Source organism: Strongylocentrotus purpuratus, unplaced genomic scaffold (genome assembly GCF_000002235.5).
Source record: "Strongylocentrotus purpuratus isolate Spur 01 unplaced genomic scaffold, Spur_5.0 spur5_scaffold_13, whole genome shotgun sequence".
Classification (NCBI taxonomy): domain Eukaryota; kingdom Metazoa; phylum Echinodermata; class Echinoidea; order Camarodonta; family Strongylocentrotidae; genus Strongylocentrotus; species Strongylocentrotus purpuratus.
The window spans coordinates 11,227,030-11,242,481 of record NW_022145598.1 but is presented as its reverse complement, the minus strand read 5'-3'; the positions used below and the strand labels follow the sequence as shown (position 1 = coordinate 11,242,481).

The window sequence follows — 15,452 nt, the reverse complement described above, 5'->3', positions numbered from 1 at the left end:
CTATTTTCGGTTCGGTTTATAGGTCGGTCCCCAGACGTAAATAATCATATCAGATTGAAACCGATTTAAATCGGTTTCCCGATTTTTTTTATTTTTTTTCCCGATTTTTTCCCGATTTTTTTTTCTTCCCGATTTAAAAAAAATAATTAAATCCTGATTTTACAGATTTCCCCGTTATTTTCTCTAATCTGCCCTATTTTGCCCTATTTTTTCCCCAATTTTCCCAAGGGGAAATGCTGTTAGGGGAAATGCTGTTAGATGCCACTTTCCCCCGCGAATCCTCTTCTCTTTTTTTTACTAAAGGGGGGCGTGGTTGAGGGGAAAACAAAAAACCTATTTTTTTTTTAGTGCTCACTATCACCCCTGATTGATACATGTCTGTAAAAACCCAATACACACACACACACTGAAACACAAGAGAACTTGTTATGACTGTCATCTTTGGTCGTTGTTTATGAATACTCAGCACTCAGGGAAGGCACATATGGAACAAGATTATTACATTTGCATACGTTTGTGACGATGCACATAATGTATAACTATTGTCTATAGACTACACCCCTTTTTAATATATTTGGACTTTGCGCAATTTGCGATGTGTCATCCATATAGCGTGCATCGCCACACGTTTATTCACTAGCTGCTGTTATTTACCATACAAAGTGTTCGCCCTAGTGAGTATTAAATACAGCGTGTTTCCACACAAAAAAAGTTACACGGTATTACCCGTGTAATACCGTGTAATACCGTGTAACTTACCTGTGGAAACACAAGCAACACGGTTTATTGGCGACCCGTGTCGACCGAGATACGGATTATCATAACCACCTCTGGGAGGTGGTTATTGCCGTGTCGATCCGTGTGAAATCGCTGTGGAAACACACAGATAGATTATCCTTTATTTGGACAATTTGCTAATGTCTCTGAGAGTAGTGTAACTGCTCAGTCTACAATTTGTGTTAGAACTCCACGGTTCAGCCCTTCAGAATAACTAATATGACATCAACAGTGCATCTGAATTCTTCCAGCATTCTTGGCAAGCAAACTATAATAGATGCAATCTACTTCGGGCACATTATCTGTTCCATACGCAGATTGGTTGTACAATATTGTCAAACTTGAAGCCAACAATTGCAACAAAACCAGCAACCGAGATGATAATTGAAAATAATGTTTCAGTCCTGGTCATCGACAACGGATCGGGTACGACTAGGGCTGGTTTCGCAGGCGACGATGCACCACAAGCTGTCTTTCCATCTCTTGTCGGTAGACCAAGGAATCAGGTTAGATTAGGAATAAGGATTTTTAGATCGAGTGGACGAGAACGGCGTGAACGTCCACTGATCATGCGTGTCCATGGCAAGCCGTTTTAACATTTATTTCTATTTCTTGATATCAAGAAATGATTTTCTGTTGTAAAGCAATGGTAATCCTTGATATCAAGACATGTTTTTCTGTTGTAAAGCAATGGAAATCCTTGATATCAATGAATGTTTTTCTGTTGTAAAGCAAAGGTAATCCTTGATATTAATGAATGATTTTCTGTTGGTAAGCAATGATAATTCTTGATATCAAGAAATTATTTTTTGTTGTAAAGCAATTGTAATTCTTGATATCAAAAATTGAATTCGCGATATCAAGAAATAGGAATAAATGTTAAAACGGCTTGCCATAGATACGCATGATCAGTTGGCGTTTACGTCGTTCTCGTCCACTCAATCTAAAAGTCCCTAATGATAAGTAAGATTGAATGTTTTACTCCTTGAATCGCTATGTTTGAAGGGTGAAATATTGCCTTTCCAATAAAGAGAAGAAGTAGAAGACGAAAACGTAGCAATATCAATAACTTTCAAGCGAGTAAACCAAACATAATATAATTATTACAATAATATCTTATTTAATTTTAATCTTTAAAATGCACTAGAAATGGTTTAAAATTGCCAATGTGAATTACTCATAGTAGCCTCTTGCGGCCCGAATATAAGAATTTAAGAATATAAGAATTTTGGAATATTTAAGAATATAAGAATTTTGGTATCCCGTGCGTTAAGCTATATCAGATTATAAAATGAACGTTTTCAATCAATTTTTGCACGGTTTCTTCATTTGAATAAGTGGTTATCATCTATTCTTGTTTTAATTTTTATTTAACAAAATATTTAAAAATTATTTTTAATTTGAACATTCCATTCACCTATTTCTTGTAAATGATCAGTCATTTCAGTATTCAAGTTTTATTTCTGCATTTTCCATAAACAATAACAAAAATAACAATGAATACATTTTAGCAATATAATGATAAGTAATACAAGTAGTAATTCACAAATAAATAAATATAAATAATCAATAGTACAATTAATCGTATTTGAAAAGAAAGAAAAGGGGAGAATGCAGAAGACCGATATCGTAAGCAGAGCTTGAAATGATACAAAAGGAGGAGAGGAGAAAGGAAGAAAGAGCGGGTGAAGAGAGTGCTGTGCAAAGTGAAGAGTGCACTGCGCGAGCTCCTCAATCTATCAAATAATTTCCTTTTTATATACAAATAAACAATGAATATTTATATTAAAACAAAGTACATGTAGTATATTATGACCAGAATCTAATTTTCATACCTTATCAATAAATATTCTTTCATCTTCACTTTAAAGGAAACAAGTGTTGTACATAATTTTAATGTTATAAGCAAGGAGTTCCACACATCGGGTCCATTGTGTCTTATTGATTTTTCATGGGGATACCAATTAATTTGTATTTACCTGTTGATAAGCTTGAGTATTTATCTATGTTGTTTTTGATGCTGTGATTTGTTTTATTCTGAGCAAACAGGGCCTCATGGAAGACCACCAAATTGGTGATATGTGCCACCCTGTATAAATATCAGAAATAAATAAATAAATAAATAAAACGATTTCCCGAATATTTATACATGTTGTAACTTTAAGGGGCGGGTGCCGGGTGATGTGTGTGTGTGCGTGTGTGTGTGTGTGTGTGTGTGTGTATTGTGTTTTTACAGACGTGTATCAATCATATTTGTCTGTGGACCGATCTTAAACGCCACCAACCCAAAGACGTGACTCAGTTTCGAACCTGCGTTCTAGTTTGTAACTTCCATTGTTAGCTGGATCTCGAACACATATGCCTGGTATCCTCTATTTTGTATACATATGAAATAACTTGCGAAACAATTGAATACAATTCAAATTGAAACGTATGTCGCAGGTGGCAGACATTTATTTTCCCATATTTTTTTCACTAACAAGGGCATGCCTGCCAATGGTTTGAAAGACAGCTACGTCGGCGACGAGGCCCAGAGCAAGAAAGAAATTCTAACCCTCAAATACCCGATCGAACACGGTGTCGTCACAAACTGGGACGGCATGGAGAAGATCTGGCATCATACCTTCTACAACGAGCTCCGTGTCGGCCCCGACGAACACCCGATACTCGTTTCTGAGGGTGCGATGAATCTCAAATCCAACAGAGAAAAGACGACACAGGTAAATTCTATTTTTAACCGAGCTCTTGCCCCTCTTTCCGATTGAAATTTTCTTTAAAAACAATAAAATCCTCAAATAAGCCATAAATGTTGATTCTCCATCCCATTTCATTTTTATTGGTTTGCTCCTTTTTCCGAGTTTCTTTAATTTCCGTCCCCGTCCCCCCATCACCTACAATGTAAGTGTTGTTCATTTGCTCTCTACCTCTCTTTCCACCCCTCCCCTCTCTCTCTCTCTCCCTCTCTCTCTCTTTCTCTCTCTATCTCTCTCTCTATATATCTTCCTATTTCCATCTCTCACACTCTCAATGTCTTTCGACTTTTTGCTCTTTGTCTAACGTCCATTCCTTCATATATTAACGATTCTATACTTTTTTATCATGAACATTAATGTCAAAGTGAAAAAGTATATGGTTATATTGGTTATTTATGTTTTGATATACTTCTCATTTTATGTTTATCCTCTTTAAAGGTACTATGTCCCATTTGCAGGAAAAACAAATGAAAAGGTTAAATTCCAACGGCATTTGAAAGATAGGGCCTAATACTAATTTAACTTCCCTCAAAACAAAATGGCTTGAAAATTTCTTTTTGGTACTAGCTAGGACACTGTTAACGTTTACATTTCACAGATAGGACATACGTGACATATTCATAAATCCTGCAAATCAAAAGTTCTGTAGAATTTGATGTTGGCTGCAAAAGGGGTACACTACCTTTAATAAATATGAATGTTGATATGTTAATTTCTTTTTCTCTGTTTTCACAGATAATGTTCGAGACATACAACACCCCAGCTTTCTACGTAGCACGCCAGGCTGTCTTGTCCCTCTACGCCTCAGGTCCGATAACTGGGATTGTCTTTGATATTGGTAGGGGCATGTCCCACGTAGTGCCGATCTATGAAGGCTTCGCCCTCCCTCGTGCCATTAGTCGCCTTCCTCTCGCTGGGGACGATCTTACACATTATCTGATAAAGATTCTCGCTGAACGAGGATATTCATTTGTCAGTTCCGGTAAGTTATACAAAAATATCTTATATTAGGCATTTGTATTAGTGGCTTTTACATTTGCAAAATGTAGAGGAAAGGCGGGAAAATACCCCCCCCCCCCCAACAAAAAAAAAGTCTCAATGGGAACACTTTGGTTCTGTAATTGCATTATCTGATGAACTGAACATTTGATAAGTTGATAAGTGGCGCCGAATCTCAGTGAGGGGCTACAACTGGCCGCCCTCTTCCTTAAAAACCGATCGGAATCGCCCCTTCATTCTCTCATTTTTTGAAAAGTGCCCTATTAAAAAGAGAACTACCTTTTTCATTCATGACGGTAATATGTATTTTATCAGCTTAGTTTAATTTAAGAATACTACTGTACTTATATGTATTAGCTTTTCATCATGCCTATAGTATTATTTGTATGCTTTGGCATCCCCCCTTTGAATAGTCACTTTACAATCATTCACGAGCTGTTCGAGAATAAGGATAATGATAAACACATGAGAATAATTTTGCCTCTTCTTTTCACCTATCACCAAACAGCTGAAATAGAAATAGTCCGCGACATCAAAGAGAAACTGTGCTACGTCGCCCTCGACTTTGATCAGGAGATGCAAACCGCTGCGTCGTCATCGTCACTCGAGAAGAGCTACGAGCTCCCCGACGGTCAGGTCATCACCATCGGCAACGAGCGATTTCGTGTTCCCGAAGTCCTCTTCCAACCGTCTATATTCGAGTTGCCCGGCATCCACGAGATGGTCTACCACAGTGTCAAGAAGTGCGATGTCGATATCCGCAAGGACCTTTACGCCAATACGGTGTTGACCGGTGGCTCCGCCATGTTTCCAGGAGTCGCTGACAGGATGCACAAGGAGCTCTCCGCCCTGGCTCCACCATCCACGATGATTAAAGTAATACCTGACAGTAAGTATTCTGCATGGATCGGTGGCTCCATCTTGGCTTCTCTCTCTACCTTTCAGAGCATGTGGATCAGCAAGCAGGAGTACGACGAATGGGGACCAACGATCGTTCATAAAAAATGTTTCCATTAAATTTTACGAACTTTGCCAAACAATTGTAAAAGTGCCGAGAACCTCAAGAATCGCAACGTTCTACGAGACAACATCCAAGGCATTACCAAGCCTGCAATCCATCGACTTGCTAGAAGGGGAGGTGTCAAGAGGATCTCTGGTTTTATCTACGAAGAGACCCGCGGTGTACCGAAGTCTGTAAAACAATGGTTTATTCTGCAAACTTCAGGGAAAAAATAAGCAATATACACCTGTACTTCTCTGCAATCGAAATGTCTGGTCATATAACATTGGTTCTTAACGTTGTTAGATGAGCACGCCTCGGGCAATAGCACGATTGTATCCTCCCCTTGAGCGTATAAGCAGTCATTATTACTATACCACCAACGTCATTTATAAACGCGCTGGTGTGTCGATAGATGTATATTATATCTGTATATAAAAGATTACAGGCGTTCAAGTTGAATTTATGTAAATCAATTATTTTCATACTTTCACTATTGATTACCTCGAATCCCTAGAATATTGTATTTATACATGTATATGAAATAAATATCTACAATTTCAATCGAAACTCTGCAAAGACTACAATAAGCTACTGCAAAGAGACAGACAGAGAGAGAGAGAGAGACATAGCGAGTAGGGAAAAAATGTCGAATGACGACTGGGAGAGTGAAGGAGTAAAAGAGTGGGACCGAAATAGATGAAGAGAAACGAAATTTATTGAATACAGGAAAAGAAACTGCGGGGGAAAATAGGCAGGAGAAAAAGGAACTAGACGAGAAAGAGATTCTCATCTCGCTATAAATCCCGTTCACAAAGTTCAAAATTCTAAATCACATAAAATGAATGGAAAGGAACAGTCTATTTTTTTATCTCACTACACACTGCGACTTACTATTTTTCATGATTATATTCAGACCATCGCCAACAATAAATTTTAAAAGAACATAGATAATTTAAATCTAGGCAATACTTAATAGTCTCACGTAAAACCAGAATTTTTCTAGACAGTGGTTTGACTTTGGAAATCGTATTCTCATCTTCATGTAGGTCAATGGCTCTTGAAATGAACAAAATATTTTATTAGTACAGTTCAATGTCGAAGAAGAAAAAGCGATGTAAACTACTCGAGCACAAAAAGTAGTAAATTAAGCTGACACCATATTTGGACATCAGTGTGAAACGCTCCTTGCCCGCCCGGTATTAGAATATTCAAATGCGCCCGCCATTGATAACCATAAAAGGCGATTGCTAGACATGCCAATAGTAATACCAACATGGATTGCTTGCTCGTCGGAGAACTTTGGACATGTGACGACTCTTTCAATTTGTCTTTAGTGATTAATCAATTAATTCATTGATATATTTGCTTATTTGTTTGTTTGTTTATTCATTTTTTATTTATTTACTTATTTGGTAATGTTATTATAATTATTATCGTTACTATTAGTATTACCACTATTATGATTATCATAGTAGGCCTACACATGTAGTAGAAGTAGTAGTAGTAGTAGTAGTAGTAGTAGTAGTAGTAGTGGTGGTAGTAGTTGTAGTAGTAGAAGTAGTAGTAGAAGTAGTAGTAGTAGTAGTAGTAGTAGTAGTTGTAGTATTTTTATTTATTTGTATTGAAATATATTTATTCAGGATAACAAGAATACATTGTAGATACAAATCTGTTTTACATCATGGTCCTGAACAGGATAAAAATGTAGAACACGGAAATATAAATAATGAGTATCACCAAAGCTCAAAAGCAAAGGTAAGAACAGTATAAAACTAATATATAAGAATAATATGCATTAAAAGTAGTAAAAAGCACAAAACAAAAAAACAAAAACGACAATGTAATAATTGAAATTAACAGCGGAAAAAACATCAAATCACTTTAATAAAAGGCATTCAAATATCACCAACAAAATTAGAAGTGGAGAAAGAGATAAGGAAACTGGTAAAAAGTAAAGGAGGAAAGATGAAAAGAAAGAAAGAGGGGAGAGGGAAATGGAGAGAGAGAGAGAGAGAGAGAAATGGAGAGAAATAAGCCATTTCAAGAGCAGTAAGTGAATCGGCATTTTATCACACAGGTTTAAAAAAATTGTCCTTGTACATACGTTTAAAAACATCAATGATTTAGCATTTAGCATTTTGAAAAAAGCAGTAGTAGAAGTAGTATTAGTAGAAATAGTAGTAGTAGTAGTAGTAGTAGTAGCAGCAGTACGGTAGTAGTAGTGGTAGAAGTAGTACATGTAGTAGTAGTAGTAGTAGTAGTAGTAGTAACTAGTAGTAGTAGTAGTAGTAGTAGTAGTAGTAGTAGTAGTAGAAACATGTAGTAGTGGTAGTAGTAACTACTACTAGTGGTAGTAGTAGTAGTAGTAACTAGTAGTAGTAGTAGTAGTAGTAGTAGTAGTAGTAGAAACATGTAGTAGTGGTAGTAGTAACTACTACTAGTGGTAGTAGTAGTAGTAGTAACTAGTAGTAGTAGTAGTAGTAGTAGTAGTAGAAACATGTAGTAGTGGTAGTAGTAACTACTACTAGTGGTAGTAGTAGTAGTAGTAGTAGTAGTAGTAACTAGTAGTAGTAGTAGTAATAGTAGTAACTAGTAGTAGTAGTAGTAGTAGTAGTAACTAGGAGTAGTAGTAGTAGTAGTAGTAGTAGTAGTAGTAGTAGTAGTAATAGTAGTAACTAGTAGTAGTAGTAGTAGTAGTAGTAGTAGTAGTAGTAGTAGTAGTAGTAGTAACTAGTAGTAGTAGTAGTAGTAGTAGTAGTAGTAATAGTAGTAGTAGTAGTAGTAGTAGTAACTAGTAGTAGTAGTAGTAGTACTAGTAATATGTAACATTACAAGCACATCCTTCAGACTAAATTAAAATACGAACAAAATCCATTGCTTAGTAGAAACGCATGAGCCCAGTGCAGAGGTCGTGTTTCGTTTGTCCATATTAGGTGACAGGCCGCCGTAGTAATAAGTAGATCCACGGGTTAATCAATAGTATTGATGATTTGCATAACAAACACATTCGCTCGACCGAGGTACATTGAACCACTGTGATAGTGTCCACGTTTGGAATGGGAGCACCTTTGCACACACAGGTAACAATGAATAGTCTTCCGCGTAGACCGTTTAAACATATCAGCGCAAAATGATTTAGAGAGAAGCAATAGAGACCGTTTACTACATGTATTAACATATTCAAATGTTATGCATACTTTTTAAACAAAGGCTGTACTTGACAACATGAAAGCTTGCCCGTAGCTTGACCGGCATAGCAACAAGTAATGTATGCAAATTGGATTCCAATTTAAAGTTCATTTATTAATAACATTAAATGTTAAAACCTCGTCACTATTATAGGTCCCCAGGAAAGAAAAAATCCATACATTTGAATATGTCAGTGAACAGGTCTACTGAGTGACTATGATTGTACAAAGTTGACTCTTATCAGTTTGAAATGTGTCAAATTGTGAATACTGGCACTGGAATTAACCTGAAAGGATCGTAGAGCAGAAAGGCGAGAATAGTATTGTTATGATAAATGACAAGAAAATGACGAGTGATGAAAGCCTGAGAAACTTCTTGTAAGATACCTTTTGTGACAGTAATGTTCACCTTTCCTCTCATTGGCTATTGCTCTCGTGTACATAGTATGATTTTCGTTTTCGTAAGGTGACGATCGGTCAACTTGGATGTTCCAATCTCTAATAGATCTGCAGAGATGCAAGGCTAGGCTTAGACTGGTTGCTTTTAACACGTTAATTAGCTTCTTCTTTTTTTTAAAACTTATTAGCATGGTTTATTTTCTAAAACTTCTTTGTAGACAGAATACCTGAGGAAATTGGCATTATTCATGAAGAGGTCAATACATTATTATATGGAACCACGAAAAGTACTTGTAGATTGGTCTGAAAATAAAGCCTAATAATTCGTCATTCTGTCGCGCATGCGCAGCTTTTAGGGGAATCCCTCGATTCACGATGATTATTAAAATTAACAATATTACGCACTGCGGAGTTGTTTTCAGCTGTTATATAACCGTCTAAAATAAGGGAATCTCCGTTGCTGTAATGATTTATAACGGCTGTATGATTGAATGGAGTTTATTTGAAAAGTTTATTATAAGAAAAGGGGCATCTATGATATTTTAATAGAGGCATTATCAGACGTGGGAAAAGGGGCATTTATGAAAAAGTTTTGATTATTTTATTTCAAGTTGTAATCACGTTACGTATATTATAGGCAATTCAACACACACAAAAAAAGAAGTAAAAAACGTCAATTTGTCAAATATAAGATTGGAGGTCTATAATAATATGCTATTCAAAACATATTTTTAGTCAGAGGCGGTGCTCGAATAGGCGCCCATTTTACTTTGGAAAGTGCCCCTTTTCCTTTGTAGTAAATTGCACCTTTTTCTTTGACACGTGTCCCTTTTACTGTCTAATAAGTACCCCTTCCCTTTTTTTATAACCTTTCTTATAAATGCCTCCTTCCCACCTCTAATAAGTGACTCTGTCCAAATCTAATAGGTTCTTCATTTACTTTTTAATAACTGAATTTTCCCTTCTAAGAAGTGCCCCTTTTCAGCTCTGATGAGTGTCCCTTATTAGGTATGAGAAATGCCTTTTTAGTATTTCTTTTACTTTCTATAAAGGGTGCCCCTTTTCCTATTTAATAAGTACCCCTGTTCTGAGTAGCTTTCCAAGTGAGAAGGCACTTAATACGGGAAATTCCGATATTATTGATACTTTTGTAACATCTAATTTTTCAAATTTATTTAAAACGTTCTCCATTCTGTTTCTATCATTTCTTGCTTTGAAAAATTAAATTGTTATTATGGTTGGATTGCCCTGTAATGCGACTCTGTTGCACAAAAGCTCTTCAGTGCAATATACATGTACATGTATATGAAATTGATGTCAAATTCAGACTGGATTCGATATGAATCAACATTTATTTGGTAATCAAAATAAAATTATTTACAATACCGCATGAAAGTTTGGATGGCTAACATATTATTGTTTGTTGTCTTATACCCGGAAAAACAGAAAAATGATCCACATGTAGTAAGGAGAAAGGTTCAAAGTCGTGCTAAATTGTGAGGAAGAGGGAATAACGACTCGATCAAAATAGACATTATATCTGCATAAGAAACCGGAGTACATTTCATATATAACAGTGGTATAACTATGGTGCACAAGCTCCCTCTATCGTAAAAAGTAAAAACTGCTGCCCCCTTTTATACACACTTGCACGCCCCCCCCCCTCCCCCACTATTAAAGTTGATAAAATTATATTTAAGGGGGTGTTCGTCAGATAATATGACTTGTGCCCCCCCCCCCCCCATCTCACCTGCAAATTATATTGTAGACACTACATATTTCATATTCTGTTTCGTAAATACACTGTACATGTCATCAACACATATATTGGTACTATATACTATGTGGTGTTAATAGCTATAGTTTTGTTTCAATCCAATTCAATACATCATTGCAATTTAAGAATAATATACAAACGTGTGCATGGAATAATAAATTGTTACACAAGATTAATAGAATACATGTATATGCATCGGTACAAAATATCAAAATTACTTGGTAGATAGCAGCCAGAAAGAAATGACCCTTATAAGTGGCCGACCTAAAAAAAGAAGAAGATATAATTAACAGTTAAATACATGTACCAGATTATAATGACATGACAAAACAAAACATTCCTACCACCAAAAAATACACATCACAGTGCATCACATAATATTACTGATGATAAAGTATATAGCAAACCGTGATGGAAAAACAAAGTTATTACCCCTCATACACAGACTACTCCTTGCAGTCTTGCACAGCCGAAACGAAACATGAGGCCAGCATTTCATTAAACCGTCATTAGCGCAAGTTCGCCGAAATCCAGTGAAATGCGTGTATTATAATTAACACGCGTTCAAAGAGTTGTCGGCGAACTTGTATTTATGACGGTCTTGTGAAACGATACCAAGAATGACAAGAGGCCGAACAAGATATTACATTGATACACAGAATGGAAGAAATGATCGATTTGGAAGGTTTGTGAGGTTGTAATTCGGCGGTATGACTGCAGTGTCATGGTCTCATGGGGGTGAAAGAATGAATAGACAATATTAAAACAAAGTTCGTCCACTCAGGGCCACTCTTTGTAACGTAAGGGAGGTAAAGGAGTTTATAATTGACAATGAAAACCAAATCAACTGCCAATTGCATATGTCATTGCTTAATAATAACCAAATGTTAAATACAACAATCAGCACTGCATAGTTATCTTTGTGTATTAGCGATTTCAGTTTCCCTAAATTCTTCAGATGTTATACAGATAAGAATCAAATACATGTACATGTATAATGCCATGAAATAACAAATTTTGTATTTTAAATTCTGTTAGATTAAGTATGAGCAAAGGTTTGATGATAGTGTATTCGTTTTAAACGCAGGAGGACCTATAAGAACATGCTTACATTTTCAAAGTTCTGTCATATAGCTATGACAAAGAAATTTGCTGGGAGATGTTTAATTAAACCTTTAGCACAAAGCGAACAAAATTAATGATAGCTTTAGAATCACAAATTGTCAGATTGTTCTGAAACTTATAAAGACTAATTTCTCTATTTTGTCTGCATTCGTTGAGGTAAGTGAGGTTCCTTTCTAATACATAGTATTTTATTTGTATGGGTTAAGATAGGATTGATACAAATGTCTATCAACAATATATCCTAAGGACAGAAACTGAAAAAAATTGAAACACAGACAAAACGAAATATCTCCAAAAAGTGAATAAATGAATAGGGTATTTCCGACAAGTTCCATCCCATTTCCCCCATGTACTTTGCCAGACGGAAAGTAAACATAGAAAACAGAAAACAAAACATCACAGTCCTTCAGATAAAAAAATAAACCCTTATTTTGACGATTAGTTTTACAATAGTTTTTGCAACATATATCATACAGTCAATAGGTCGCCTTTTAAAACTCTCAAACTCTTTAGTGCACAACTAGAGAAATTGTAAGAAATAGACATTATTATGAAAACGTGGCATTTCCTCTAATGATTCTGTACAAAATGAAGGCAAAATAAATGGCAATACATACAGAGTCTATTTCTGTGATCATTATATCCTACTGTAAAATAATCTTTTAGTCCACAATTAAATTGTTTCTACAGCATTTACAACAGCTATCAAACAGACAGATTCACAATGTAGAGTCATCAACAACAAAATGATGAAAGAAAACACATCCGAAGTATATTAAAACAAAGGTTACTTTTAAGAAAGGTTCAATCTTTGAAATTGATCTACATGATCTAGGAATATTATTTCGGAAACAGTCACGAAGACTCAAATTCACCTAGTCCAAGATATAACTGATTTCATTGGATGGTATCATACAGTGCGAGTAAGGAGGAGTCATCCATTATTTTCAGTGGAATATATAGAGTCTATCAGGAGTACAAAAAGCGATCTCTCCTGATCGGTACTGCTAGAGATAGTACCAGTGCCTCTCAGGCTTCTCAATCTTGTAATCACTGACGATGTTCTGGACGTGCTTCAGCTCGTTAGTGTACTCATCAATACTGACCAAATCTACATCGTCTTTCAACGTAGCTAGCAGGATTGTATTCCCTTGAGACACAGCAGCGAATAGGGAATCACCTAATTTTACTAATTCATATTTTACAACACCTTGTATATCAATCAATCGTATTGTATCACTAGAAACGGCGACCAGTTGATCATTATAGTAATCTTAGTATTAAGTCCATACCCATCACATGGTATCTCCCTGATAGCCTTCCCACCTGCTGGTGAGAATACCCGGATCTTCTTGGCTTTCCAGTAGCTAACATAAATCTGATCATCGCAGTCTGTAGTGAGGTTAGAAAAACCACCTACATCATGACTCAGAGTCTCAAACATTACATTCAACTTTGTGAGCTCTGGTGTGTACAGTGTGATATTGTTTAAGCCATCAAGTAGAACATATCGATCATCAGAGAGGAACCCTATTTCACGAATGTTAACGTCCTTGAAAACTTTCTGCTTGAGCAGGCCATCAGCAGAGAAGATCTCAACGCCACCTCCACGACATCCAACTGCCATTCTACCGTCATGTGTACCAACCATGGCATTCATGCTATCCTTAGTAGGCAAAGCGATGTTCTTTGCAACTGTATTTACGATCTTACCAAGAGCTATCTCGTCGATTCCAACGTTCCTCTTAAAAGTGACACTTTTTCCTTTCTTGCTCGATTGCCTCGGCTGCTTGTAGTCAGGATCTTCTTGTTTCAATGCCTCCTGTAAGTCTTGACATAGAGTGTCGTGTGCAGCCAAAGCATCCATATCCGACGGTATCTTTGTCCTATTGGTTACCACGTCAGCTATGGTGGTCAAGTGAGTGAAATGCTCCACAGCCGATTTCTTCATTTTGTCCAGTTCTTTCTTTACTCCTTCGATCCTATCCTTGACTTCACCAATGAGGATTTCTTTCTTGTTTGTCAGCTGCCGGACTGATTCTTCAAATGCTTTATTGATATCATCTGTACACTGCTTCTGAACATTGGCCACATGGTCCTTTTGTTCATCAATGAATTCAATGTATTTTTTAAAGCAAGAGCGTTTCTTGTCCGCCTTGGATTTGAGGTCCTCGATACTCTTCATATGGTTGCTTTCATAAACAGCTGCCTCGATGACCCAATGTCCTTCCTTTGTATGTTCCATGACAACACACCTGAAGCAGGCAAATCTCCTGCAGTCGACACAGAAGCATTCTTCATCCTCTTTGGGGTGTTTCCTGCATTTACGGTATCTACGTACTGACACCTTCCCTGATTCGATCTCATTCATGGCTAAGACCTCATGAGTGATGAAGTCTGGCCACTGAGAGTGTTTGTTGTGGCAAGTGCTACAGAAATACTTGCCACAGTCTTGACAGTAGACAGTAGCTTGGGGCTTGTCTTGGGATTTACAATTCGTGCACAATTGATATTGAGTCTTCATATCCTCTATGAGAGACTTCAAAGCTAGACTTGCCGGTAATTTGCTGACTTCTTGGTTTGGGACCTGGGTTTCAGCTCTGCAGACAGGGCATCGGAGCATCTGGTCTTTACCATGGTATACCAAGAGGTTGTCCAGACAGGTCTTGCAGTAGGTGTGAGAACAAGACAGAATCTTGGGATCGGTGAAGGTATTCAGACAAACAGGACACTCCAGACTCTGAGCAATAATATTCTGTAATGCATCAGCCATGATTCGAATTCTACAGGAATACGAGATAAAAGAAAAGGACACAAACATAATGATTAGTGTAGCTTTGATTCATCTGATCATACTAAAGAGGAATGTTTATCATTTTCCTCACGCCTTCGCCCTACAGAATATTAAAAAGATTAAAAATACTTCATGTTATTCATCAACTGAATGTAGTAATGAAAAATGAATTTAACCAAAAAAAAACGTTTCCTTTTTGTCCCTTCAGTCAATGAAAATTTCAACAGGCGTGGATCCCCCCCCCCCTTGTCAAAAAAAAGGGGGGAAAAGAATTTCTCACGAATTAGTCACAAAAAAGTGCTCTAACCGCCCCCCCCCCCCCCGAACATAGGTCTGAAAGGCATCGAAACGCGTCATATGACGCACATAAACCTAGGTTTGTTGACAAACCTCCTTTGTAAATTCGGGCCTTATGGTCTAGTTTCAAATCTCTCTTTTGGTTGGTTTTATTTTTGAAACCTGTTTCTTCATGGGTTAACAAACTGATATCATTCCTTAAGCACCCGTCATTCTCATCTTGGTCTTAGCTCAATGGCTCTCCATTTATCACCTCAAAGACATCTAGACCAAGACCCAGCTATTTCAGTCTAAGGAAAATAATTATTTCATGAACCAAATACAAACAAAGCCTCAAAAG

At 36.8% G+C, this 15,452-nt stretch overlaps 2 protein-coding genes across 2 annotated transcripts; one reads left to right on the top strand and one right to left on the bottom strand.

Annotated features, from left to right (window-relative positions):
• Nucleotides 1-681: 681 nt before the first annotated feature.
• On the top strand, nt 682-5,755 carry LOC593081 (actin, cytoplasmic-like). Its single transcript, XM_011672445.2, has 4 exons — nt 682-1,283; nt 3,261-3,497; nt 4,266-4,512; nt 5,038-5,755. The coding sequence occupies exons 1-4, from the start codon at nt 1,155-1,157 to the stop codon at nt 5,544-5,546; spliced, it is 1,122 nt and encodes a 373-aa protein (XP_011670747.2). The 5' UTR covers nt 682-1,154; the 3' UTR covers nt 5,547-5,755.
• Nucleotides 5,756-10,864: 5,109 nt separating this feature from the next.
• Nucleotides 10,865-14,794, bottom strand: LOC105438801 (tripartite motif-containing protein 59-like). The gene has a single exon (XM_030983512.1). It carries the CDS (start codon nt 14,792-14,794, stop codon nt 13,244-13,246), a length of 1,551 nt encoding a protein of 516 aa, XP_030839372.1. The 3' UTR covers nt 10,865-13,243.
• Between the last annotated feature and the right edge of the window lie 658 nt (nt 14,795-15,452).

Coding starts and splice junctions, on each gene's coding strand:
- LOC593081 (XM_011672445.2), top strand. CDS start 1,155: ATGATAATTGAAAATAATGTTTCAGTCCTGGTCATCGACAACGGATCG. Junction 1,284..3,260: donor TCGGTAGACCAAGGAATCAG/GTTAGATTAGGA, acceptor TTCACTAACAAG/GGCATGCCTGCCAATGGTTT. Junction 4,513..5,037: donor ATATTCATTTGTCAGTTCCG/GTAAGTTATACA, acceptor ATCACCAAACAG/CTGAAATAGAAATAGTCCGC.
- LOC105438801 (XM_030983512.1), bottom strand. CDS start 14,794: ATGGCTGATGCATTACAGAATATTATTGCTCAGAGTCTGGAGTGTCCT.